Source organism: Ixodes scapularis, unplaced genomic scaffold (genome assembly GCF_016920785.2).
Source record: "Ixodes scapularis isolate PalLabHiFi unplaced genomic scaffold, ASM1692078v2 PGA_scaffold4__175_contigs__length_147842914, whole genome shotgun sequence".
NCBI lineage: Eukaryota > Metazoa > Arthropoda > Arachnida > Ixodida > Ixodidae > Ixodes > Ixodes scapularis.
Window position 1 is genome coordinate 16,981,785 of NW_024609879.1, and position 26,600 is coordinate 17,008,384.

Sequence of the window (26,600 nt, forward strand, 5' to 3'; positions counted from 1 at the left end):
AAGTCAATTGAAGCAGAATGTATCACGCATTTGTGTTCATTTGTTTTAAGGTGCCTAAATCTGTTTGGCTCCTGGGGTTTGCCTATTGAGGGTTGGTGCCACTAAGAGTCACATCATGGTGTCAATATGGACCATGTGACCACGGGATGTCACTGCGTCACAATGTAATGTCACTGCATCACACTTTAGTGTCACACAATTTAATGCCATATACTCAGCGGCACATGATGTCGTTGTCATGTGACACCACATTATCACTGTCACATTGTGGGGCCACATGACACCAATGCCACCATCACGTCGTGGTGTGACGTGACCTAAATTCAAAGCAAAGTTTTCTTGCTTTACTTAGCGAGAAACTTCCTTCTAAGTTTAGGACTTTGCCAAAGTATGTTTTTATAAGAATTCTTTGCAAAGCTCTGGGCTTGGGGACTAGCACTAAAATGCATTCTGCTTTAAAACTGTTGTGCAGACGCTGAACGCTCTGGCGACAACACAGATGATGACGAGGACTCCTCGTCTAACGATGATGCGAGCGACAGCGCGCCGGAGGAGGCTGGCCACACCGACGCCCTCATGCGCCGGCGACGATCCTCTCAGATGCGCAAGGTTTGTTCATTCATATATTAATTTCCAACCAATAAGCTTTCAAGAAATATGTGGCGATGTCAGAAAGGCTGTTAATTTCACGGAAATGTTATAAGTGCATTGGCATTCCTTCTTCCTTTGAAGAAGGAAGAAGGAATGCCAATCTGAAGCAAGGCGCTTTTCGGCATAACCATTACTAATGTCCACAGAAGTCGCCGACCAATTATTCGGACTTCGCAGGGATTGAAAAAACATCCGAATAATAGAGCAATCCGAAAAACCAGCAGATAGAAAAACTTGCCTTTATTACTTCCAAGTGGGCTTAAAAAAGCCGTAAATAGCGCCTTGCTTCAGATTATGCCTGCGTGCCTTGTTTCAGGTTACGCCTCCGTTTGCGTTCGGCCACTTTCTGTTAGCTTGAGAATCGCTGCCTTCTTTTCTAGCGTTATGGTCGAGTACTTTCTGTGCTTCTTAACGAAACATTGCGGCGGCAGAAGAACAGATGGGGCCATGACGTCCAGGCCAGTGTTGTCCGAACAAGATAGAGGCGCAATTCCACGAGCACAAAATGGTGACTGGCAATACGAAAGTGGGGCTGAAGCGTGAAGGGATGGAAGGAAACAAAGCAAAATGATAATAATGATGATGATGACATGCAGCTAAATGGAAAAAAAAAAAGGGGCTAGCATAGCGTTACCTAGCGGTAGGACTCGGGAGTACTCAAGTAGCGCTGCCAAACTAAGGTAATCCATTTGCAGCCAACATAGAATCCAAAATGGCCGCCTCTCGGTGGTGTTTCCCGCTGATCGCTCGCGACTGTTTTGTCCAAATAATCAAACCTTCGGACTTCTAGCTGTCCGAAACATCGGTCGTGAATATGCACTATTTCTATGGGGTAAGTCACGGTTCCTCCTTTAGGTCCGAAATATCGAACAAGTCCAAATTATCGGAGTTCAAAGAAACGGTCGGCGACTGTAATCCCCGTTGACATTGAATGAATTTTTATTACACTCACGAGAATTGCTTTTCGTCTGCTATCGGTGCATGACCGGGATGTTCCTGTTTGCGGTACTTTAAAAAGCCCTCATGTTCTGCTGCCATAGAGTTTTCCCCAGACATTCTTGAAATCTGGACATCTGACAATTTCCAGGATGTTGAGGGTGGAGCACCCGCAACAATTTAAAGGACACATGCAAAGGAAAAAAAACATTTTTTTTAGACAGCTTAGATGGAAAAAGGATGTCATAAAACGATTTTACAACGAAGAAAAAAAATTTTTAAAGCTATATTTACGGCGCTATACGAATTTGTAGTTGGCGCTCGCGGGAGCCGCCGCTGGTCACGTGGTAGGCCCGCGCGCCGCCGCGCTGCGTCGCCGCCGCACGCTGAGCGTTGTGCGAACGCCGCTTCAACGCGTTTCTCCACGCTGCCGTCGCCGCCGCCGCACAAGTTCGTCTGCTTCGGGGCGCCGCCGCCGTCGTCTGGCCGGCGCACAGGTCTATCACGTCTGCTTGCGCTTTTTCAGGAGTTTCCTTTGGGCTCTTAAAGTTACTTATTCATCTTAGTTTTTTGTTATACTTGAAACGAAGATGAATAAGTTACTTTTAGAGGCCATAGGAAGCTTCCGAAAGAACGCAAGCACCACGTGATAAATAAAGACCAGTCACGTGATAAACACGGACCACTTTTCCGCGGTGCCCGCGGGCGCCAACTACAAATTCGTTTTGCGCCGTAAATATAGCTCTAAAAATTTTTTTTCTTCCTTGTAAAATCGTTTTATGGCGTCCTTTTTCCATCTAAGCCGTTTAAAAAAAATGTTTTTTTCCTTTGCATGTGTCCTTTAAGGCGTCGTGCCTTTACCAAATCGGTGTCGTTTTGTCCATCGGGGGCAAAATATAAAGGTGGGTTGGACATAATAGGGGGGTGGGCAGCAAGCCAGACTGGTGGACGGCAAAACCACTGCCGCCAACTGTGGGGAGAACCCTGAGCTGGCACCAGGAACGAGCAACGCGTTGTCAGCGTTGCGTTCATAAATTTACTCTTCCTGCATTGGTGCCTTGAATGGCCCAACAATGCTAGAGCTCATCTTTCAAGCTTTGTCACTCACTTCTAGACAGACCGTTTTTACGGGCTACCCACAGCGTGACAGTTGAGTCCATTTCTGTTGCTGGAGTGAGTAAATCTTGGAAGTTCTAACTGGGAAAAACTTTGACATGGTTTGTTTTACCGCGGGGAATACGGGAACGTCATTTTGGTAGACAGTCTGTTTTTGGCTCTTCCACGAAATCGAGGCTGGCATGCACAAAAGAAACTGCAAGGCCCGAGATTGCGTCATCGGGGCAGACCAGGAACGGCCAAACAACTGACGAGAAACTATTTTCCTGAATGTTGCTGGTCGATTGATTGTATGTGCTTAATTTGGGTGTTTTCTGCCCACATATATGTAGGGTTAAAGTAAAAGATAATTGTATTGTCCGAGGAAATATCGCAAGATTAGTACGGTTGCTGGAACGTGTCTCCGGCTGGTGTGTTTAGCATCTTATTTCTCCCATGCATTGCGAGGGGCCCTAGAGCGGCAACAAATGATGTCACAGGAGCTTAGTTCCAGTTTTACTTCAATAATAGCCGTTAGTCAAGTCCGAGTAGTGGATTCTTAGTTTGAAACAAATTCAAAGCAAATAGCAGTTCTTGCCGAATACTTCCTAATCGAATATTGAATAGCTTCTCCAAGCCTTTCACTACCATGCACAATGCTTAAAAGTAAATTTAACTGAATTCGTGAAGGTTGTTCCCAACATTCCACTTGTCTACTTTTAAGCTCAATTAATTTTAGTACAGCTACATCTATGACCTGTGACCAACAAAATTATCTCAACTATCCTAATCAAGGGGATTTATAAGTCTGCTCGCTATATGCAAATATTCTTTCTCCAGCCTTAAATTTTACAAAAGAAACAAAACAAGAACGAATGATGAACGATGTCAAAACATGGCTGCCTAACGCATACTCTTCTATAATCGTGGTGGGTTAGCCCCGTTGAATAGACTTCTCATTGAGCACCTGTGCACTGCAGAAAAGCAATACCTGCGGAGCCTGCACGCTGTGCGGGTATTGCTTCCCCGCAGTGCTCAGGTACTATGTGAGAAGCCCAGTCATTGGGGCTGACTCGCTGCAATCAATACTTCGAAAAGTATGAATATCGCAGTTCATTTCAAAGCGAATATTGAATAGCATATGATAAGGGCGAAACTACTATTGGAAAATTCGAAGATTTACACCACACTCATAGGTGTAAGTTGTTTGACTGCACCAGCTATGTAATATTTCCCCTCCTTAACATGACAAGTGCGGTTACCAAAGGACAGAAGTGTTATTCTTGTTTAAAATTTAAAGAAACCAGGAGGACATTTTCCTCCTGTGGCTAACCAGTGTCCACAATGATCTCTTCACATTGCTAAAGTGCACAGCATGTATCCCTTTAATGGACCATTTCTCGAGCATTCGGTCGTTGCAAGGCATTCGGGGATCAGAATGGTTCGTGAAGGGGTTGTACTCAGCCCTCGATTTTACTCCAGGAAGTTTCTATTTGTTGAGTTGTAGCTGACTCATGGGCTTGCAATTCTCCTTGCAGAGGAACATCAAGCAGAAGTTCATCAACCTGTTGAAGAAGTTCAGGGTCCCAGATGCCGAGGTGAGACAGATACCAGGAGTATGCTTTTGTAAAATGAACTGTGCAAAAACAAACTGGGGCCATCTAAACTTGTGCTACGAAAATCGAAGAGAGGCATGGCTTTTTGGCCGAACTTAGTCTGTGTTGTCTCACTTTAGAGAAGTCTTTCAGAAGTTGTACTAAGATATTGAGGTGAGCTAGTTGGATATGCATGATATAAAAATTAAATAGCGCAAAGGTTAGACAAAGGACTAAACATGTAGACAGGACAATCGCTATTTAGCGCTTGTCCTGTCTACATGTTCTGTCCTTTGTGCTTTGTCTAACCTTTGCGCTATTTAATTTTTATATCTTTCAGAAGTCTGAGAAAAAAAGAGGACTTATTGATACCTGATTTACATGGTACGATCTTGCTTACGATTTCGTAATTGCAACGTCACTCGTGCAGCAAAAGAGAAATGTGATAGAAGCTGCAGTACCCGACGCTGCTGCTGCAAATTTGCGAGCAGAATCGCAACACGTAAGCTAGGCTTGAGGTTCGTTTATTGTTTATTTTATTCCCTACATCGCTTCTCGAGGTGACATAGATATTTAAATAAATAAATTAATAGAGAGAGCAGATTCGTTTTACTTAGGAAGACGAAAAAGAAATCTCTTCTGGGACTTCTGTTTCGAGACAGCACTTGTGAGAGCGGGTACGGTTGTGTGCACGATTCATATCCGTGCATAGGTTTTTTTTTTTGTTTTTTTTTGTTATTTATTTATTGATTATACCCTAGGAGCCAAAGTGTTACAGGGGAGATGGGCACTTGGGACCATGAACACAATTAAAGATTGTTACATTGGCTCAGAACATTATTACTAATTAGCTAGTGCAGCCTTAAACTTATCAGTATCTCTAATTGTTGCTATAGAAGGGTTCTACAGTCAAACCCATTTATAACGAACAGCAGGAAACGCAACCCTCAGTTCGATATAGCAAGTAGTTTGATATAGCAAAAAACATCTACAACAAACTTCCACGATGAGGTCGTTGTGAGGCGAGAGCTTCTCTTTCCTTCTCATATCTCCACTTCCGCCTCGTAACAACGTGCTAAAATGTTTTTTTCATTTTTTTCTATCTGTGCAGAGTGTATTTTTTAGCTTCTGAATCGCTTGTCTTTGCTTAATTTTGTTCGCAACTTGAGCTTTTGGAATTTTCTTTTTTTTTTACTTGTTTTTTTGGGGGAAGAACAGGCTAGAAGACAAACGTTTGCGGGTTTTCGGAAGCCTTCCAAGGAGAAAAAGTTTGATATAGCCAGTATGTTGTTCGTCATAAAACATACTTTTTACATGCATTTTTATTTACATTTTCCGTGAGTTCGATATTGACAATAATTCGCTGTACGTCGGTTCATTCTAAACGGGTTTCACTGTAATCGTAAGAGGTTTTCGGGATGAAAGAACTGTAAAAAGGGGTAGTGTTACGTGCAAGTGTGCTGGCTCTGCAGCTATTGTTAAGGCGTGACGATACGTACATGGGATCATTGATTGGTAGAACTTTTAGACTGGAACTATCTTAATAAATTTTATGAAATAGACACGGGCGAGAGACCATACACTGTGCAGAAAGAAGGGATAATAAGACATTAGATTTCATCGACGTGGCAGTTTACATACGATGGAAAAAAGAGGATATGAAACGTGCTGATCGGTTTTGTCTTGCCGTACATTGCTGCGTATAAATCGACCTCTTTAGAAATTGGTATCTCAAATTAGGGTAGCTCAAAAAGAGGATCTAAAAAAAAATTATTAATTTTTCTTTTTTATATATTTTTTTTGGTTAGATTTTTGGTGGTTGACTTGTATTCGGAGTTGACCTATACGCGGCAATATACGATACGTCTTTCATCGCAAGCTTGCTAGTCTCATTTCTTCTGGTCGGTGTTTTTCTGCAGGCGTTTGATGCGGAGCACTACCCGGAGGGCTTGGAACAGGAGCTGATGCACAAGAACTCCAGGGACCTGGAGGACCTGCTCCTGGACGAGCTGGACGACCTGTCGGACAGCGGACCTGAGGGAGACAACATGAGCCTGTCCTCCACCCCAAAGCCCAGCCTCAGGTCCGTTCGCCCGTTCGGCGGCTGTCAGCCGAATTGTGCCGCTTGGGACACGTCTCCCACCGGCATGTTTCGCGTCCTATGCAGTCGCTGACCAATTTTTCGGACACCGATAATTCGGACTCGTACGATATTTTGTACCTAAAGGAGGAACCATGACCTACCCAATCGAAATACTGCCTATTCACGACCAATGTTTTGGACAGCTTGAAGTCTGAAAGTTAGATTTTTCGGAGAAAATGGTCGCGAGCGATCAGCAGGAAACACCACCGAGAAGCGGCCATTTTGGATTCTATGTTGGCTGCACGTGGATTGGCTTGGTTTGGCAGCGCTGCCTTAATACTGCTAAGTCCTACGCTAGGTGACACTGTATGGCTTTTTTTCTCTAGCTGCGTGTGATTATCATCATCATTGTTACCATTTTGCTTTGTTCTTTTGGGTTGCAGCCGTAGACTTGCGCCTCTCATCTCAACTCGGTGGATCGTGTTTTCAGACTACGCTGGCTTGGACGTCATTACCCCCCCTGTTCTTCCGCCGCTGCGATGTGTCGCTAAGAAGCGCAGAAAGCATTCGACCATAACGCTCGAAAAGAAGGCAGTGATTCTCGAGCTAATAGAAAGTGGCCGAACGGAAACGGAGGTGTAACCTGAAACAAGGCATGCAAGCGTATACGGAATCAAGACACTATTTACAGCTCTTTCAAGCTCGCTTAGACGTAATAAGGGCTAGTGTTTTATTCTGCTGATTTTTTGGACTGCTCTATTACTTGGATGTTTTTTCGGTCCCTGCAAAGTCAAAAAAATTTGGTTGGTGACTGTACTGCCCGTGCTTCAAAAGTGGTCCCGATGTGGGACTACTTTAGAATATGATGTCACAAAAGCCGGAGTGTCATGCTTTTGGATGTCTTTTTAGGACGTGGTAAGCACACTTGTCTGAGACAAGTTCCAAGCGCCATAGTCGCGCGAAATCTCTTTCAAGCGGCCAGGCCGAAATGCTGAGCCATCGCCGTGCTCTGGGCGGTGGAGAACGTTCCCTTGGATGGCAGGTGCTCAAAGTCTATCATTGCGTCCGGGTTGCCAATTTGTGGCGCGTTCGATGTCGAGGACAGAAGTGGTGCAACCGACTCCGAGCTTCGGCAAAAGTGTTCCGTTTAATCCGGGTGCCTTCGGGCTCGGGCTGACGAGTGGTGCCGTCGTCTTAGTAGCGATGCCGATCGTTTTGACCACCACAGTAGTCTCTGCGTGGGCGTGACTTCCGCGCATAGCTCTCGGCGGGTGGGTTTTATTTGCAATCACGCTCTGCTGGAGATCTTTGAAATGGGGAGTGCATACGTGGGTGCTCCCATTCGGTGTTCGGGTACGATATCTCACTTACGCATTACCCTCTGTTGCAGGCCTTTCTTTTCCTCGTCAACTTTGGTGCCGCTGGAAGCAGAAAAGGTGAGGTTTTGCGCGGACACTCTAGAATTTTCTGGCGGAACCTCATCGTCACCAAGCGAATTGTTTTTCTTGAACTGCATTTGTATATTTTTTTCAGCCTTTTTTTGTTTAGCAATAGGCTTAAAAAATTAACCCCCTTATGTAATGCCCTACTGGAGCCTTGAGGTATAGTAAATTAAATAAAATGAGAATGTAACGATGCAGCTTCGAGTATAAAGATTAGTTCATTATTTCCAATATTCGTTGTAAAAGTAGGCCCAAAAATTGGTGATACCATATTTATTCGAATATAAGGCGAGGTTTTTTTTAAAAATCCGTTGTCTCAAAGTCATACCCCGCCTTATATTCGAAGCTCAGTATACCAATATGACGATTTTTTTTTCTTTTTCTTGGGTCCTTCAACTGCCCCCTCGCCTTATAACCGTGACCGCCTTATATTTGAATAAATATGGTAATGAATTTGTAATCATGTTGGTACAGAAGCTACTGAAATGTGTGCAACGTTAAGGTATTAAAAATCACTATTGCGCCTCAAGCCCTGTTGTGAACGTGCATCTAGCCCTTGCAGCATAAAGAACAGAAAACAAAAAAACCTGAGGGATGCTTAAGCTTCGCCTTTAAGAGTGGAACACGTTTTTGGGCCCCGTTCGCAAAGCCTTCTCATATAAACCCGCACTTATTCCCAAGCCATGCAAGCGTATGTGCATTGTCTACTCCGCAGCGTCGCATGTCACGCAACATCACATGGTGACACATGGCTGTAATGCCATGACCCTATCGACCCGTCCAATTTAGTGGAAAATTTTCCACCAAATTTGCTGGGTAAATTTTCTGCTAAATTTGCCTGGGAAACTTTTTGCTAAACTTGGCGAAAAGTTTTCTCTATTTTTGGCTGGAAAATTTTCCTGTTAAAATTGTAGGAAGATTTCCCTTTAAATTTAGCAGGTCGATAGGGTCACGTCGTCACAGCCACGTGTGTCGTCACACGCGTGACGTCGTGCATCGGTACGCGCGTTGCATCATGGGATTTTTAATCCCACCAATGCGGACGTTGGATTTTTCGCGACACGAGCTTCTGAACGTTGTCGCGTTAAAATAATGCTAAAACTAATCATTTGTTTAACTTGTTTTAGCCACTGGCCGCGAGCTATAGGTTGCTGGTATCAATGTTCTCTAAATATCTGGTCACTTGAGCTTGGTCCACCCCACTGTGAACAACAGCAAAGTTGTGTAATGAGAACATAATATTTTTTTAATCCAGTTTGTTACTTGTTGCTTGACTCCCGTTTCAGACAGGTTTTTGACCAGTCGAGCGATCTTGACAGGAGATTGACTTGTGCTGCATTACTTGCAGTCCCTGCGGCACAGCGACGAGAGCCTTCAGCGGGCGGAATCGGACAGTGCCCAGGTGAGTCCATTTGGCTTTTCACCGTAGCCAAGAAAAAATTGTATAATGGAGTGTTTTTACAGCAGAGCTGTTAAGGGCTAGATTCCCCAGGATTCTGTCCGTATATGTTGACACAAACCTACCTGGACGGCTACCGCCACCTATAAGCGACGGCGGCAAGCACACAACCAGCATGGTTGCTGCCGTCGCTCGTAGATGGCGGCAACCTTTCCAACTATCATAGAAGAATGGATAGTTGGGCGCGTTGGTGGGAATTCGGGAAACAGCGTGAAAAATGGACGACGACGAAGAAGAAGCACACAGTGTATTGAGTACAGCTCCGCTGGTCTTCCTCCTTCTCGAGAGTGGACAGGCTGAACGATTTTTCTCTACTCCTTTTTGCACACAGGGAGAGCCGACGTCCATATTTTAAGTGCACCACAACCATTCCTTGGCAAGCTCTATCACGCTTGCTGCGAGATTGGGAGTAGGCCTGAGTGACTCCGCAATACGACTCCGTGATATGTCTCCCGTGACCCCTCCGTCTCTCTCTAGCTGCGTGAAAATTCCCGTAATGGTAGGGAAGCTGCACCAATTTGCCCAATTGTGCTAATTGATTTCGTACCTTTGTACTGGACCAAATTTCTAACTTCCCAGGCGAAAATTTTCAACTGGGACCAATTGGTCCCAGTTGCAACTGGTCCCAGTTGGAGTTGTCCAACTGATCCCAGTTGGAGTTGGTCCCAGCTGGAGTTGGTCCCAGTTACAACTGGTCCCAGTTGGAGTTGGTCCCAGTTACCGCTGGTACCAACTCCAGCAACAATGAAACACGGCACAAAATAGAAGTTTGACAAGACTTTATTGTCAAAAACTTGGAGAATGAAACTAAACAATAGGTTTGGTGACGTACACGCTCCGGGTTTAGCCACTTGCTTGCGACGGTTGAATCGCTTTTTCAGAGGTGGTATTCGTGAGATGAAGGAAGATCGGCCGCTGGCGTCTGTTAGTGAAGACGTCCTCAGCTTCTCTCCCCATCACGTAAAGAAAGGTGCTTACCCGTGATCCCGCGTTGCGCAGGTGAAGTCCTGATAGGATGCAGTAGCGCTCCCACCTTGCAATCTCTGTCACAACAGTCGAACATTTTCGAGGTAGACCTCCCACCATTTTCGCCATTGTGCTCTCCGCGGCGTTTTCTTCCGTCCGGTCTTTCCTGGGTGTCCTCCGATCGCTGAACTGCATTTTTCCATCCTCGAAGTTCACCGCCGCCACCATGGTGTGTGTACAGTTAGGTCCAAAGAAGTGCAGTTGTAGTTTTGGCATTTTCATAACGATGCCAACTTAGGCGATGGCGACCCTTCTCTACCGCGTCCATCCGACTCCGGATGGATGGATGAATACGGCTGAGCCCTTTGGATCGGGCGGTAGCTTACGCCACCTAGCCATTTTGTTTTACATTTAAGCTTAGAATATTTAAATGTGAAATCTATATTCACTCCGCAGTGCAAAGAAAATGAGGCTATGAAACCCCCTTGCCATCAGTAAATAAGAAAATACCTAGTTTTCTCTCGATTTCTGCCACCATTCACTTAATCTTTGCTTGGTAATCTCCGGTGTCAGCATAGGCAGCGCCATCTGTCGACAGCACGTACCACTAATCCGCACCCGCGTGCCACGGCGGCCGGCTAGCTCTGATTGGCCAAAAGAAAAAAAAAAAATATTGTAGGTGTTTAAATAAATGTTTTAATATAGTTTAATGATGCACTAAATGTTCATTAGGTGAACACATTTTGCCACTAATTATATTTTCCAATTAAAAAATATTTAGTTAATTAAAATTTTTATATTATTTTTATAAATATACCGTAATATCCCGAGTTATCGCCCACCCCCCCTACCGCCTGAAATTCGTTAAAAAAGTGGGGTGGGCCATGTCTCGGTGGGTGAGCACAAACACTTGAAAAAATGCGGAAAAAACCGCCTATTTTTCTCTGCGTATCTAGCGCTGATGCACAAGAGATACATCAAACTCAAAACTCGATTTAGTTTCATTGTTTTATAGAAAAAAATGCTCAATAAAGAATATTTTACTATAGCGAAGTCCGTTGCTTGCATACGCGCTAGAAACACCGCCGATCTGCATATAGCGCGAACGTTTGTTCCGTGAAAGAATGTCACCATTATGTTCTCCTAGTTAGTAAAAAAAAAGAAAGAAAGAAAAGTCTACAAGAAAATAGAAAAACCGACCAGGCGCAACGAGCGAGCGAGCGAGCGGACCAAAGAAGCGACCAAGAGCAATGCTGGGAAAGCGGGAAAGCCGGCGGTCGCGTTGGCAAATACTTTGGCGTCGGGCCAAGTCGGGCGCCTTGTCAATTGCAAGCTCTTGCGCAACTTGTTTGGTGCGTACATACGTGCGTCCGTGCACGGCGGGCTATCAATGCACGGTTGGGACGCTCTGCAAACGTCTGTGTAGGACGTTTTAGCAAAGCTTTATTTACGCTTTGGCTTTGCCTGAAATATTGCACAACCGCGGTCGCGACGGGCGGGAAGCAGGAGCGGGTTCGCGGTGACGTTACTTCGGCGGAGAAAGACTTTGACCTAACACTCCGCGGTTACGTTAACAAACTCTTCTTTTGTTATCTCCATCGTTTTCTTTTCGCACGAATACACGACCACTTTGGGGTCGCTCACGGAGGAAATGCGTAAACAAAAAGAAGTGTCTTTCCCTCCTTCGTTTTACTTTGTCACGGACGTCCTCCAACTGTAAGGTCCGCGGCCGCGTCATTCGGGTAGGATGAGTGTTCGCGGATCGCAGAGTCCGCCCTGGGGTATTTGAAGGGGTGGGCGATGACTCGGTGTTTTTTCGGAAATCGATATTGGCCTCAAAAATGGGGTGGGCGATGGCTCGGGGATGGGCGATGACTCGGGATATTACGGTATAAACATACCCAGTATTTAATAATTTCCCTATTTGTATAAATCTAAAAATGTAAGTGTTTTTAGTTTTCTTCATTAGGAAAGGTCAATACACTCCCAACTTGTCAAAATTGTTGCCCCATGTGAAGCTGGGATCGGGAAAGGCATTTGAAGTCCGACTGGGAATCGCTCCAACCAGTTACTTCCCTAACTGGTCCCAGTTCACTCCATTCCCAACTGGGATTCAAACCAGTTGACTCCCAACGGGGAATGGTTCAAACCAGTTGACTCCCAATTGGGAATGGTTCAAACCAGTTGACCCCTCAGCTGGTCCCAGTTGGACTCCTATTGGTCCCAGTTGATTCCCAGTTGGTACCAGTTAGACCCTGTTGAAACCAGTTGAGGTGCCAACTGGTCCCAGTTAGAAATTTTCGCCTGGGTTGGGATGCATTAAAAAACTAAAAAACGTGAATTTAAGCAGGAGGAAAAAGGACACACCTACGACACAGACAAGCGCAGTTTTGCATCTGTTTTATAGAAAACATAATTTGGGAGAACTTCGCAGTGTTTAACGTTATGCAAAAGCTCTAATCGAAAAATCTGCTAACACCCGTCAAGTTCGGCGGATTTCGTGGACTTGGTACGTCCCGAACTTGGGTGGCCATTGTAGTAGTACAGTATAGACCTTTTCTGTGTACTCTCGTCCCCAGCCACCTAATAGGCATATCCGGTATGGGCGACGAAAAAATAATCCAACGTTTGAACCTGCAAATTGTAAAATAATAAAAGGGAGGCAAAAAGAGAAAGTGTGACGGTTACGCTTATATCCTAAATGCCTTCTATTGGCGTGGCAAAGGCAAAACAATGTTTTTGCCCATACTGGAAGTGACGTCAATTCAAGATGGCGGCGCACTTGCAGAAAAGGTCTATAGACCACTTACAACGTAACCGCTTATAGTGCAGGACCGGGTATAACGCGGTTTTTTTAAACCACCGGTTCGCCTCCCATAGAACTCCATGTAATTACATACCGCTTAAAACGCAGGTGCGCGAAGGGAAATACCGGTTATAGTGCGGTTTCTGGCACAGCCCGCCGACCGCGCCGACGACCGGAGCAGCGAGCACGCTTCCCTGTGCGACATAGATAATGGCGCTGACGGCGCGAGCCGCAAGCGTTGCGCAAGCGGCACTCGCGGGGCAAGGAGGTTGCTCGAAGAAGCGGGAGAAGCGAAGAGAGAGGCTTCAGTTGCCCTAGCGACGGAGGAACGCACGCATGTGTCGTTCACGTGCGTGCGTCCCTCCGCCGCGTTGGCAACCAACAACTCCAACAACCGCAATGACAGATCAATCGCAGGTCAAGGAGAAGTGTTCACGCGCGTTGCATGAGCTCTCCTCCCCCACCACCATCTTTCGCAACGCTTAGAAGAAGAAGAAGAGCGCCCAGTGCGTACACACTATTGGCTCTCTCCTTTCCCCCCCAACGTCTATTACAACGCTTCTCCTCCTCCTCTGGTTGCGGGCCGGCTGCTTCTATCCGCAAACATGGCGTCGGTTGTGGTCGACGTCGTGATCGTTGTCGTAGACGGCGTTCATCTCATCGTTCCGCGTAAAAGCGCTGTCCTTGACTGTGAATTTTCGTTGTGTGCCGCTATGATAACCCAGCACATACTAGAAGGGAAGATCCACCTACTCGTGCGGCGATGTCGTGGCGGCGCTTTCAAGACGGCAGAAACGCCCGTGTCGTCGTGTTTGTTTACTTTGACTACAGTGGTGATTTCTAAGCATTTGTGTCCTCGAACATCGCCCGGATTTCTTATTTGGCGCATTTCATGCGTGTGCTCAAGTTCAAGGTATTACTGGCGCGTACCGTATGAAGGATGCGAATTTTCACGCGTTTTCATCTCCGGAGAAAAGTGATTAGGGGATTAGGGTTACAATCCTGAACGCTCGCAACGTCCGTCCGCAATCCGCGACGCCACTAAAAGGCTGCGCCAGGCAAAAGCCGCTCATTTCTTTCAAAATGTGTGACACACATGAGAGAGAAATGTACTAGTCTGGTGAAAATAAAGACTTTCCTCAAACTAAGCTTTATTTTTCATCTAACATAAAATAAAATCTTTTACAGAGGTAAGTTTTCTCATGGCATGTATTTTGGCCTGAAAAATTGATGTTTCGGTTATAACGCGGTACCGCTTATAGTGCAGATTTTCGCGACTCCCGCGACATACGTTATATGCGGTCTACACTGTAACTCCGCTGCATCAAGGCCCTTTTGCGAGGGGTCCTTCACTCCCATTGGCTGACGTAAGTGATCGCGTTGCCATAGCGACAACCAATGACATTCTTCTTGGAAGTCACGGTGTGAATCTAGGTACACAAATGATTGCTGCGAAATTTACCAACCAAGAGGGGTCTTGCGTACTACAGTGATTTTTTTCTGGTATGACCGAAATGCAACTGCATTTTTTGTTTTATTGAAGTGGCACCCGAGCCTAGAAATCATCTTGGAAGAAAAAATATGTGGAGTTGCCTCAATTGCCAGCAGCTGCAACATAATTGGCAGCGTTGCTAACTAGCCGAAAAAATCCGATAGTATCTGGTGTGGGTGTAGGTCACCTTTGTGCTCATGAAGTGGTGCAGTCGACTTCCGTTAGTTCGACCTTGACGGGACAGGCAAAATTGGGTCGAATGATCCAAAAGTCAAATTAATAGATGCGTGCGAAATTCTGAATATCCAGCACTTTAGATCAGGTAGGCTAACATTTTTACAATAAGCCACCGCACACCGCCCCATGGCGGTGGCAGCGGTTGTGTATGTCCTTTGCGTGTTCAACGCGGGGGCTGTAGCAGTGACCGGCGGCACGCGCCGCCAGTGCCGGCACCGTTGCAACAGTGCTGCAGAGCAGCGCTCCACAGCCCGGGGCACCGGAAGCATATCTGATGTGTGGGGGCGACGTCTGGGGGCTCATGTCGCATCGTGTAGTTCACCTCTTTCTCTCTCACATATGTATATCAACGACCACTGATGGTGGGAGGGGAGAAGGGGGGAGGAAAGGGGGAGGGGAGGAACGGCTTTGAGTGGGGGACCATGCCCCCACCTGTATGGGACCTGTGGGGGCGACTGCCTCCACTGCACCCCCGCTACAGTTCCGGAGCCCCTGTCCATAGTGGTGTTGCAACGGTCGCTGGTCCACAGCAATGTTGCAATGATTGCCTTGGTTGGTGCGCCAGTGCCACCAGCAACCGCTGCAACACCACTGCTTGTTCTCCACAGCAGTGTTGCAGTGGTTGTTTTGTGTTGAGACCTTGCCTTGTCCATTGTCTCAAAATGTGCTCTCTTTTTTCTCCCTTTTTGCTTTTCGGCACGTGCTTCAAAATTTGAATATGTTTTTCTTTTCGCCAATGGGTGCGGCTGATCGCTCTTGTAACTTGCCCACCATGTAAACTCAAAAAAAAAAAAAAAAAAAGGCTGTTTTTTTGCGTCATGCAGGGCCAGTCGTGCTTGTAGTGTAGAGCGCAAGACACACTTCAACAATCTAGAAGTTGTCCTTTCTGATAGATATTAAGACAGAGTTCTACAATCAATATTGGGGGGGCCGGAGTAAGTTCAATGCTTGCATATTTGTGACAAGAAATGGAAGGTTAAAATGCGCACTAAGCTGCGGAGACAAGCCACTGCATAAAACAGTGCTTACTCACAACTGATGGTTTGTTGAAAGAACTGATAAAATGGAAGCCATTTAGAAGTAATTATAATCATTGGTAGAGCAAAATCCTCTATTAAAGCAGTTTTTTTTTTTTTAAACCCACGGGTGTTTGTTTGAGGCAGGTTAGGTTTGTTTATGTCTAGAGTAGGGTGCCTCAATGTTGTTCTGAATATCTGAATCTGAATATCGTGTTCGTAATTCCCCGGAGATAGAACAAAGCGCGAGAAAACATGAAAACTTTCGACCAGTTGGTGTGTCCTGAGAGGATCTTTCGGCTGCCGAGCTCGAGGGCTGCGTGTGCAATTGCAATCCTGCCAGGTATATTCTCCGCACTGGTACCGGTCGTGGTGTCTTTTTCTGCCCTTTTTCAAAGTGCGCGTGCATTGCTTTGACAGAAGCTGAAGTTGCGCAAGAGCAGAGTTTCCAAAAACTTCTTTCGTGACGTCACGCTCCGGGAAGGAGGGGCTTCGGCGGTACTTCGAAAATGATTTTCTGCAGCCTCCGTGCATTAAATAAAAAGATATTGAATTTCAACATTCGAAATCCTGGAGGTCAAATGAAGACGATTTAAGTGTGTTTCCTCAAATAGAAAAAAAAAAACGCTTCAGCTTCCCTTTAAGGTGATGTAATTTTTTGTTGTGGCCGATGCTGATGGCACGGGCTCACGAGGAAAATGCAAAGAAATTGATGCCGCCGACCTAAGTCAGTGCTGAAAGCTTGTGCCGGCAAACAATCCTTTATGCACTCCGGAGCAAATCATTGCAACAAAAATGGTTTGGTGTGTTCAATCTTATCACCTTGTTAGTTGATAACATTCGAAAGATGTGACCTGCCAATTTCACTCAGTCAGTTACTATTCGCCAACTGCGACACCCTATAGATGGCGGGGTGGTAGTTCCAAGGCGGTGGAAGAGACTGGGACAGATTCTCCAGGATCTCTTTTGCACCTGCTTGCCGACGCTGGTCGGCGTGCTAAACATAGTTTATTTTCCTACAAAGGCAAAGTGGTCGGGGCAGGGGCGCATTACGGGTGACAGATGTTGATGGGCATTGAGAAAGCGAGCATATTGATATTTAAAAGTTAAGAAAACCTCGACTTGCAAAGCTTCTTGGAGGGGGAGCGTGCTTTGAGCACTGGCCACGTCGCTGTCTGTGGCAAAATATTTTTGAGGGTGATGAAGATATTGTGGTGTTTGCGCTTTGCCTGGCCATCGGTGGTCTAAGAAGTGAGCTGCGCGCGGTGACCGTCAAGCTCCGGAAGAGCAGCCTTCACGGTACAGTCTAAGCTTGTTATAACAGACCTGGATTTTGACCAAGATTTCGGTCTGTTGTAAGAGCAATATGTTGTATACAGATATGAAGTTGAGTCAATGTTATATGGAGGAAAACCAACCGAACTTCACAAATTGGTATGTCATATCCACGTATCTGTTGTAACCAAGTCTGTTGTAATGAGCGTAGACTGTATTGGTGTCTTCATGTCACATGCTCGCAACTTGCTGCTCACCATCGTGGTTTTACTGCATTGCAACAGATGATCAATCTGCACTGTGGTTATTGATAAAAAGTTTTAGAACAGCATGACTGCAGGCTGCTGTACGGTGTAGCATTGCAACCGGAAGCTCGTGCAGCACATTTGAAGCGTAATTTTCATTGTGCATGCCATGTTCACGTCAACCTGTGGCAGCACTATAATAAAACTGCCTTTTAGCGTCATTGGCGTGTTAAGAGGTTTTATTTATTGCTCTATCAAAAATAAATATTTTAATACACCGTTGATTTGTGTACCGCGTTATTTGCAACGTTGCGACCCGCCTCGCCAAAACTGCCCGTTCTAAGCTCTTGTCATGAACGGCTGGCTAACGCAGGCACGCTTAAAAGGCTTCGAGCATTTCTTTATTTGACTTTGTAATTACCTGGAAGCAAGTAGTAACCTAAACGTATTCTGTCTTTTGAAATGTGCTTGGAGCCAATGGTCATGTTCCTTGTAATGGCCTTAAAACGCGGACCCGTTCCCGACGTCTACTGCTTGACATATCGTTGCGCGACCTGTTTTCTCCCATTTAGGGCAAAGAAGAGACTTTTCATAGACTGTACGCTAGAGCTCTAGACTATTAGCGGGAGGGTTTGCCGTCACGTCGAGCCCAGATTGAGCTGGTGACCTCAAGGCCAGAAATCCGCAGCGTATACGATATACGAAAAGTCCCCAATGAAATTAGAGATCCCGGTCTCTTCGTGCAATGATGTTGTGAGGCAGTACGGAACAATTTTTTTTTAATGCGCTCACTGTTTTTCCTTAAGACTGCTTCATGCACAAACATGCCGTCCAGAACCATGCGGTAATACCATCACCAAGGCACCAAGGCCGACAGTCCCTGCCACTGCCTCTGTGCCGCCGCCGCCTTCCCCGCTCCTCTGGCTCTTCGTACGTCTGTGAGAGGGCGAGCGGCGGGCTGGAGTTGCGAATAGGGGGCAGACAGATGAGAGACTCTCACTAATACACCATAGAGGCTTTCCTCCAAACGTCCCGGCATGCTGTAGCTACCCAGAGGGCCAAAATCAAGTGTTTGGCATCCGTCTTTTCAGGACACAGAGCCCGAAGAAGGAGCGAGTCCGCCCCACAGCGCGGAAGAGCGCGTCCACAAGGTCGTCGGCACCGCCCCGGCAGTGCCTACTCCCAGGGGGGCGCCGAGGGACTCGGACAGCAGCGTGAGTGTTGGCCGACGTTTGTTTGACGCGCCAGAGAAACGCTCAACTTGGCACGGGCTTGGCAGTCCTAGGGGCCTAACTTGGGCCTAATACGGTTTTGCCCTAAGGTGCTAGTTAGTGCCAGTGTATGTTTCTTTGGCATTTCTCGAGCTTTTCTCTGGCTCTCCACATAATTGCCAAAGTGCCAGACGTGAGCCAGAGGTGCCACGTACGAACTGAAGAGCCAGCGGGGAAGCCTAAATCTGGCACTTGCTTGACATTTGAGGTCCAAAGTTGCCAGAAGAAAACCGAACAGTCATAAGTGAATCCTAGCTATTTCATTTGTTGATCGATTTAGGCCCAGAGACGCCAGGTGACAGCCAAACAACCTGCAGTGAACCCTAACTTTGGCACTTGTTTGTCGAATTGAAGCCAAGACACCCAGACTCTGGCCAAAGGACAAGTTTAGCTCTACCCTGGCTTCTTCAGACCTTCTTAAAGTCCTAAATTCCCAGACAGAAACAAAATTTTGGCCTGAAGAACCTAAATCTCAGAATACAAAAATTCTCTAAAAAATGTTTTGAGACATTTATTTTTTTATTTTTAGCAAGGGCAATATGAATTCAACCCACTTCGAATAAGTCTCCAAAAATCGCTTTTGCAACCTTTGACACTGTCACCAGCCACGTCACGAGACGTCGCAGATGCCACATTGTGACCTACTTGGTGATGTTCCGCGATATTATCTGTGTCACCACGGCACGTGATGTTTGGTCACGTCGTGCGATGCATTGTGGCACTGATCACGTGAGCATTGTCTGTTTTATGTATCGTACGTCTGGTCCGCTCACAAAAGCTTGTAAATTCAGGCTCGTGTATAGACACCGAGCACAGCTAGGAACGTGCTGCACATTTCTTGTCTTCCAATTAATTGGTTGAGTAAACCCAAACGTCGCGCCGTTTTGTTTCTGTTATGCGAGAGTTTCTTTTTTTCATGCAAAATACGTATGTGAATACAATTTAACTTATTTTGTTTCGCCGAAATACAATTGAGGTGGGTCGGAGGGTCTTATGGCATGTCTCTGATTGTCTTCGGCATACCTTTACACGTTGCTGCACTTTCATAAATACCTCAAAACCCCGTACGGATGCCCTTTTCTGAGAGATCGCCGATCCCCTTTTTTCTGGCTATACATCCGTAACGTAACAATTCCGAAACGTCGACCACCCCCCAATTCCCGACGGAGCAACCACGCGATTTGCGGAATCGGTACGTGCGATTAGCGAGCTCGGAGCAGGTTTCCGCATATTGATCACACCACACAACCCGAGTTTGCCGAGTTTGCGAGCTGCTTGCGAAATGTTGGTTACCGTGGCGAGCAAGTTTGTAGCGGGTTCCTGTATGTTCATCGTACCGTGAAACACGAATCTGCTGCGGTGTTTATCGGTAATTTTGACATGAAACATTCTTTGGCTAGGTGTTCGACATTTCGAGAAGCCCAGATAAATGCGTGGCCGCGAGGCTCGGCACAGATTGGTCGGCGGGGGGAGGGAAGGAATGAGGTGCTTGACACCGATTGGCTTATGGGGAGGTCACGTGACCAGAGGGGTAGGCGAGGAGGAGCTCGACCACCTGCGTGCACCGAGGGAGAGGAGCTTGCGAGTACGGAAGGCTCTAAAAAATCGCCAGGTTTATCAGCCGAATTAGCGGTAGTATCGCTTCATTCCAGGAACAACCATCGAGTGTACAGACGGTACGCATTAAACTATCTGACAAAGAGCGCCGCGAACGTAGGCATCTGGCGTCCGGAATTGGGGAGTATTGCCGAACGTTTGTGATGCTAAAATATTTCCCGTATGCAACGCAACTGCCTATCAATTCGCCATAAATGTTCGATAAACTTTTGCCGTCTCATTGTTGAGGAGTGCCCACCCAATATTTTTGGCCTTTCGTCGCTTCGAAACGGACGAGCATTCGTGCAGAATGTTACGTTACGGGTTTACGACCGGCGACCACAGTGGTGCGCACGCGTGCCTTGCCCTTGCAGCCCTGGGTCCTGGACCAGTTGGGGCAGCTGTTTGCGGGCGACGAGGCGGTGCCCGACCGCCTGCTGCTGGTGGAGGCTCCCTGGCTGGCGACGGCACTGCAGAGGGCGGCCCTGCCGGGCGTCCTGTCGCTGGCGCACGGCGCAGATCTGAAGGCGGCCTTGGCCGCGCTCGTGTCCAGGATACAGAAGTTGTGAGTGCCCTCGCGACGTTTCCTTGCAGTCGTCCACGGGGCGAGAGCGGTGGTGGAGGGGCTCCGGTCGTCCCGCCTCTGGCACAAGCTTCATATTTTCGACGGCACTTGGGCGTCTTGCGCGCCCGGACCGTGCGCTCGCGGTCATAGTGGGGCGAAAGGCACGGAGCGTGCGTTGGGCGTTCGAAAGATGCCCTCCACTTCTCATTCTGCGAGTGACCGTACCTTTTCTAGAGCCACCGAGTATGGCAGGGTTAGCTGTGCGAGTAGCAACATTACACGTAAAGATCTTGTTTAGCCCGTTTATAACAAAGCCCATGGGATTCAGAAATAACTTGGCTATACAGTAAAACTTCGTTATAACAAAATGGGATATAACAAACTAATGGATATAACGAAGCAATCATAATTCCCCTTGCTTGCTAATAGGGAAGAAATGGACATTGGCTATAACAAACTAATGGTTATAACGAAATAATTATGATCGCTCCTTCAACTTTGTTATAACGAGGTTTTACTGTATCTCCACTTTTTTACTATATCTAGGCTCTACAAAAAATGAAAAAAGATTGGATGGGCAGATTTGTTTATTAACAGTGCAGAAACTGGCTCGAGGATTGTGGCCTTGAGGCAATCAGACTGAGAACCAAAGTTCCGGTCGAGTGTGGAACTCGCAAAGTATGTATGAAACGTGTCTACCACTGGGACGGCTGCTATGGAGGTCACCACCTGCGGAACGCACCCACCGTCGTTACAATTGGAGTTTGAGGAGCCATCATCCAGGTTTTTTTTGAGACACTCTCGGCGAGTTGTCCAAAGCACCGATATCGTTGTCTGCAGAACCATGGTCCGTGTGATCTGGTCCAGGCGGGGAGGCACGAGGTCGACCTCATTGGCAGACTGCCAAAGCTGCTCGAGGGCCTGCTGCTGCACCATCGGTTGCTGCTTTGTCTGGTAGGCCCCTCATCGGAGCCACTGGTCCGCAAGAAGACTTCTTTCTGGAAGCGGAGAACAGTGGGCAGCTCGACATTTCTCCAGGCTCTGCTTGCAAAGAAGATCACCTTCACCAGCAGGACCTTCGGTTTGGCGGACTCGTCGGTGGTGGGGACGTCGATGAGAAGGTGCTCTATTACTCGGCACCGTTTGCGACGACCCCTCGATTCATAGGCCATAGCTTGGCAGGGGTGTTGGGACAGGAACAACACCTTGATGGCTTCGAGGCATCCGTTCGTGTGGTTTGCAATTGTCCGGCAACAACAGCACCTTGCGTTTCTTTTCTATACCGTATCTTTGTCAAAATCGTTGAGACGTTTGCCGAAGAGGTCTCGTGTCATCCTTGTTGTCTGTGTATGTCACGGGCATGGACGATGAAGCTTTGTGGTTTTCCGCCTTGCCGATGGCCAGGGGGCTTATCCAAGCCATCCGCGTTGGGACGGAACGGCACTGTGACCCGGTTCTTGCCGTTCTTCCCTTTCACATGCTTATTTGTCCTGGCTGGGTGAGCCTTTGCTGGCGGGTGTTTAAAAAACAATCCGGTCTCGTCAGCATTGTAGATGTTCCGGTCCATGCACGTTCCAAAGGTGGTCCAGGTTCTTGTCCATCCATCGTTGGAGCGCTTGAGTGTCGACAGACTCAACTTTCCCAAGAATGCTCTTGCAGGTGGTTCGAAGTCCTTTTGGCCGAGAGTGATCGTCCACGAACCATGTGTAGAGTGCAGCCTCTACGTTGCCGGTAGTTGCCTTCCGGATCCTTTCCTTGTTCTCGCTACCAACGTCGTTGTCAAGAACAGCATCAATTTCGCTTTCATTCTTGATAATCGTCGAGAGCGTGGACCGAACTACCTTGTACTCCCGCGCAACGTCTGTTTTCTTGACGTTTTGACGGATTTCGTCCAAAATGGTACGCTTGACTCTCGGCAGCAGCACTTTCTTCTTTCCGGTCGATGACCCAAGGCTTGCAAGATTTGACATCACCGAAAAATTGGGGATCGGGGGAAGTGAGGCGGTGGTCCAAAGTGATTCTCTCAAAATGTACTAATGCAAGTCTGTTGCTCAAAAGTTGTCAGTGGGAAATCAGGGTCGCAAAAAATCGAAACGGCAAAACGGGAGAAAGCAGAATGACGTCAGTGTTGAGTGAAAACCTGGGGAAGACGACACGAAAATGAAAAGAAAAGCATGATGTGATCACGCGATCGCCAGGTGGCACAGCCGGCGTGAATGTATGTCTTCAGAAACATGAGCGAACTGACTCTAGAGTTGGCCTGCAGTTCCGCAAAAGCGTAGTTAAAGGACACACGCAAAGAAAAAAAGCTTTTTTATTAAACAGGCTAGATGGAAAAAGAATATTATAAAACGAATTTACAACGAAGAAAAAAAAAATTAGAGCTATATTTACGGCGCAAAACAAATTTGTAGTTGACACCCGCGGGAGCCGCCGCTGGTCACGTGGTAGGCCCGCGCGCCGCCGCGTTGTGTCATTGCCGTGCTATGTCACCGCCGCCGCAAAGTGACGCCGCCGTTGCACACTGAGCGTTGTGCGACACCGCTTCAACGCGTTTTTCCACGCCGCCGTCGCCGCCGCTGTGCAAGTTCGTCTGCTTCGGCGCGTTGCCGCCGTCATCTGACCAGCACACAGGTCTATTACGTTTGCTTGCGCTTTTTCAAGAGTTTCCTTTGGGTTCTAAAAGTTACTTATTAATTTTAGTTTTTTGTTATACTTCAGACAAAGATGACTAAGTTACTTTTAGACGCCATACGAAGCTTCCGAAAGAGCGCAAGCACCGCGGGATAAATAAGGGCCAGTCACGTGATAAATAAGGACCACTTTTCCGCAGCGCCCGCGGGCGCCAACTACAAATTTGTATAGCGCAGTCAATATAGCTCTAAAAATTTTTTTCTTCATTGTAAAATTGTTTTATGACATCCTTTTTCCACCTAAGCTGTTTAAAAAAATGTTTTTTTCCTTTGCATGTGTCCTTTAAGAGTTGAGTGTGCCTTGCAAGCGTGGCTAGCGTTGCTTGCCTCCGCTTACTCCAGCAAACAAACAAGGCAGGGCAGAAAAAAAAAACTCCGCTTCACATAAACTTAAGCATGCACATTTTTCCAAAGTTCCTTCTTGGGGACATAAGTGCTTTTTTTCCCTTTTTTTAACAACGAGGAAGAAATGTTGCAAACTGAAGCACTACAATTCAAACAAGTCCCTTGCAAGCATCTTTATGCGAACAAAATGTATTAGCAGACGCAACCACAGTATCTTTCGTAATATGTTTATTTTAATGTTACGTCCGTAACAAGTTAAGATTCTTTCGGTTTTCTTTCATTCGCTTAGTACTGATTTTGCAACTACTATGCATGTTCCCTCAAAGACGGAACAACAGAAACGAACCTCTACAACTAGGGGTATGCGAATACCGAATAGTAGTTACCAAATCGAATACCGAATCGAATTAAGAAAAAAAAGCTGAATATCAAATCGAATATTGAATAGTGATTTTATTTGTAGGAATTTTTTAGAGTGTGCTGTGAGTGAGATTATTATACGTGCAGAGTATGCGCCTGGTGCAGAATATACATCTTGTATGGAGCAAAAGCTCAAATGTATAGAAGCTGTGGTGAAAGAGAAAAGAAAAGCTCCTGCTGATGGATGTTGGGCTCTAAAGATCCAATTTTATGGCACAAACATAATCTATCTACCCTAAGCGTCATGGAAAACTCAGTTACAGCCATGCATGCTTTTTTTTTTTTTCTTGTTAAAAGCACGACCTAACACCGCGACATGTCATTTTTTATATTTATATATTTAGAAATTTTGCAATATTTGGTCTCAATTTTAAGGGAGAAAAAGGGCACCCGTAATTTTATCTTATATATATATCAGGGTGTCGAACCGGAACCGAACCGAACCGAAAACAGGAACCGAACCGGTATTTTTTCCGGAACGGAACCCGAACCGTTATATTGTTATCGCGATGAACCCGAACCGGAACTGAACCGGAAACAAAAATAATGGTTACCGGCTCATGTCAAAACGGTTCGGCCACGCGCTGTTGACAATGAATGTGCTATCAATGCCATTTGTTTTTTAAGTGCCGTCAACTGACACACACCTCGCTTACATATTTTTCTTCTCCACTCAGTCTTAGGAATATAAACGCTGCATCCATGAATCTTGACAAACGCTGCATCCATGAATCTTGACATAGGAACCAGTATTGCGCTGGTCGTGGCTTGCACGGAAGAAAAAGAATTGGAAGGCTGTGCAAAAAAAAAAAAAATCGCGTCACGGGATTTTATTTTCCTACAATCTCGTAAATCCTAAATGCTGCTGTGTGCTCATTTCATAACACATTTCTAGAACGCGCGAGTTCTTGAAGCTTGCTTCCATCGGAATGAGAAAAGAAAAGGCTGTGGAGTTTGATAATAATGCATCCGGTTTCGTATAGGCACTTAGAAGCTAACATATTTGTGAGACAGCGAACTCTTCTATTTTAATATTTATCCTATTACGTCCTTCTGGCGTTGCGTTCGGTGAAGTGTTTTTCATATTCCGTATCTTGTTTAATGAAAACTTCTTCAAGGGTCTAATTTGAGTTACCGAAGGCTAGTTCAAATAGAGAAAGCTGTATTTTCTCCCCACTGTTCCTTCAATTGCTTACACGCCGAGGTGGCGGGATAGTTAGCGAGTTCTACTTGTGAGTTTGTAAGGAGGTCTCGGATTTTACAGCTACTGCGTCGGACCCAATTAGATGAAGTCCGAATGCGTAAACGTCGGTGAGGTAACCTTTGAGTGCACATAAAGAAACCATTCCTGGTAGAAATCCCTGAGCCTTACACTACGATGTATCCCGTTTCGTATGTGCTGATTTCAGATGTTTTATTTGTAATTTATTTTGATGTTGCAATTTGTCATTTATAATTTCCGAACCGGTTCGCGAACCGGTTCAGCGCCCCGAACTGGTTCGCGGATCGAGTTAATCAAACCGGAACTGAACCGGAACAAAATTAATTTACCTGAACCTGAACCGAACCCGTATTTTTTTCGGTTCGACACACTGATATATATATAAACAGATGGCTGTTAAACCTGAGTAAAGAGGCTTAAACAATATAATCTGCATAGATAATCTGAAGTAAGAAAAAAAGAAACATGTGGTTAGGTGGCGCGAGTCACCATCCAACTGCCGCCATGCATCCATTCCTCCGTCTTAGAGAGCCTAGATTTAAAAGAGGGCGCAAGCGAACCTGAGACCTCGGAGACTGCTCCCGCGCAGATTGGTCGTAAGTGCGCTTGTATTGCGTTGTCGTGTGGAATGAAGATGAGTGCGAGCAAACGGAAGAGCGACAATGCCTTCCCGATCGACGCTTTCGTCTTTTCGTCACCTTCTCAGAGTTAGTAATTCAAATGCGGCTACCGAATGGTTGAAAACTCTCTCAAATCTAGGCACACCATTTTTCCGTTCCGTTCCGTTCGGAATTTGCGGTTCTAAAAGAAAGATGACGACAATGCGGCTGGTTTCATCGGTGTGGTTAACATAGTTTTCTTTTTGTGATCTTGCAGTCGCCAATTTCTGTGAGTGTGGCAAGTGTGTTCTATATCGGCGCTTCAGTTTGAAACGAGGGGCTTTACTCGTGAAAAGAATTAGGCATGGCGCGGAATTCCGGCCTCCCAACAATTCCTCTCTGGAAGCGGTGCAAACGGGATGTTTCGATTGTGATTCAAGGTTAGATTGTGTCCCGATCATGAGTAAATCTATGTGCTATAAAGTTTCTGGCATTGGTTTCTTTTTTCTAACCTGTGCATTAGATTTTTGTGGAATGGTAGGACCAAGAGGTGTTTCTCGCATGGTGTGTCTAACATCATGGTGCTAACAT

The 26,600-nt window shown here is 46.3% G+C and overlaps 1 protein-coding gene across 1 annotated transcript in view; it reads left to right on the forward strand.

Annotated features, from left to right (window-relative positions):
• The window catches only part of LOC8023558 (phosphofurin acidic cluster sorting protein 1), a 99,342-nt gene that overhangs the window by 33,273 nt on the left and 39,469 nt on the right, over window positions 1-26,600 (forward strand). Inside the window, exons 6-12 of the mRNA XM_029992995.3 lie at window positions 473-609; window positions 4,221-4,280; window positions 6,197-6,360; window positions 7,751-7,796; window positions 9,151-9,204; window positions 18,390-18,512; window positions 20,540-20,730. Coding sequence (XP_029848855.2) covers window positions 473-609; window positions 4,221-4,280; window positions 6,197-6,360; window positions 7,751-7,796; window positions 9,151-9,204; window positions 18,390-18,512; window positions 20,540-20,730 — 775 coding nt within the window. The remainder of the gene's footprint in view (window positions 1-472; window positions 610-4,220; window positions 4,281-6,196; window positions 6,361-7,750; window positions 7,797-9,150; window positions 9,205-18,389; window positions 18,513-20,539; window positions 20,731-26,600) is intronic.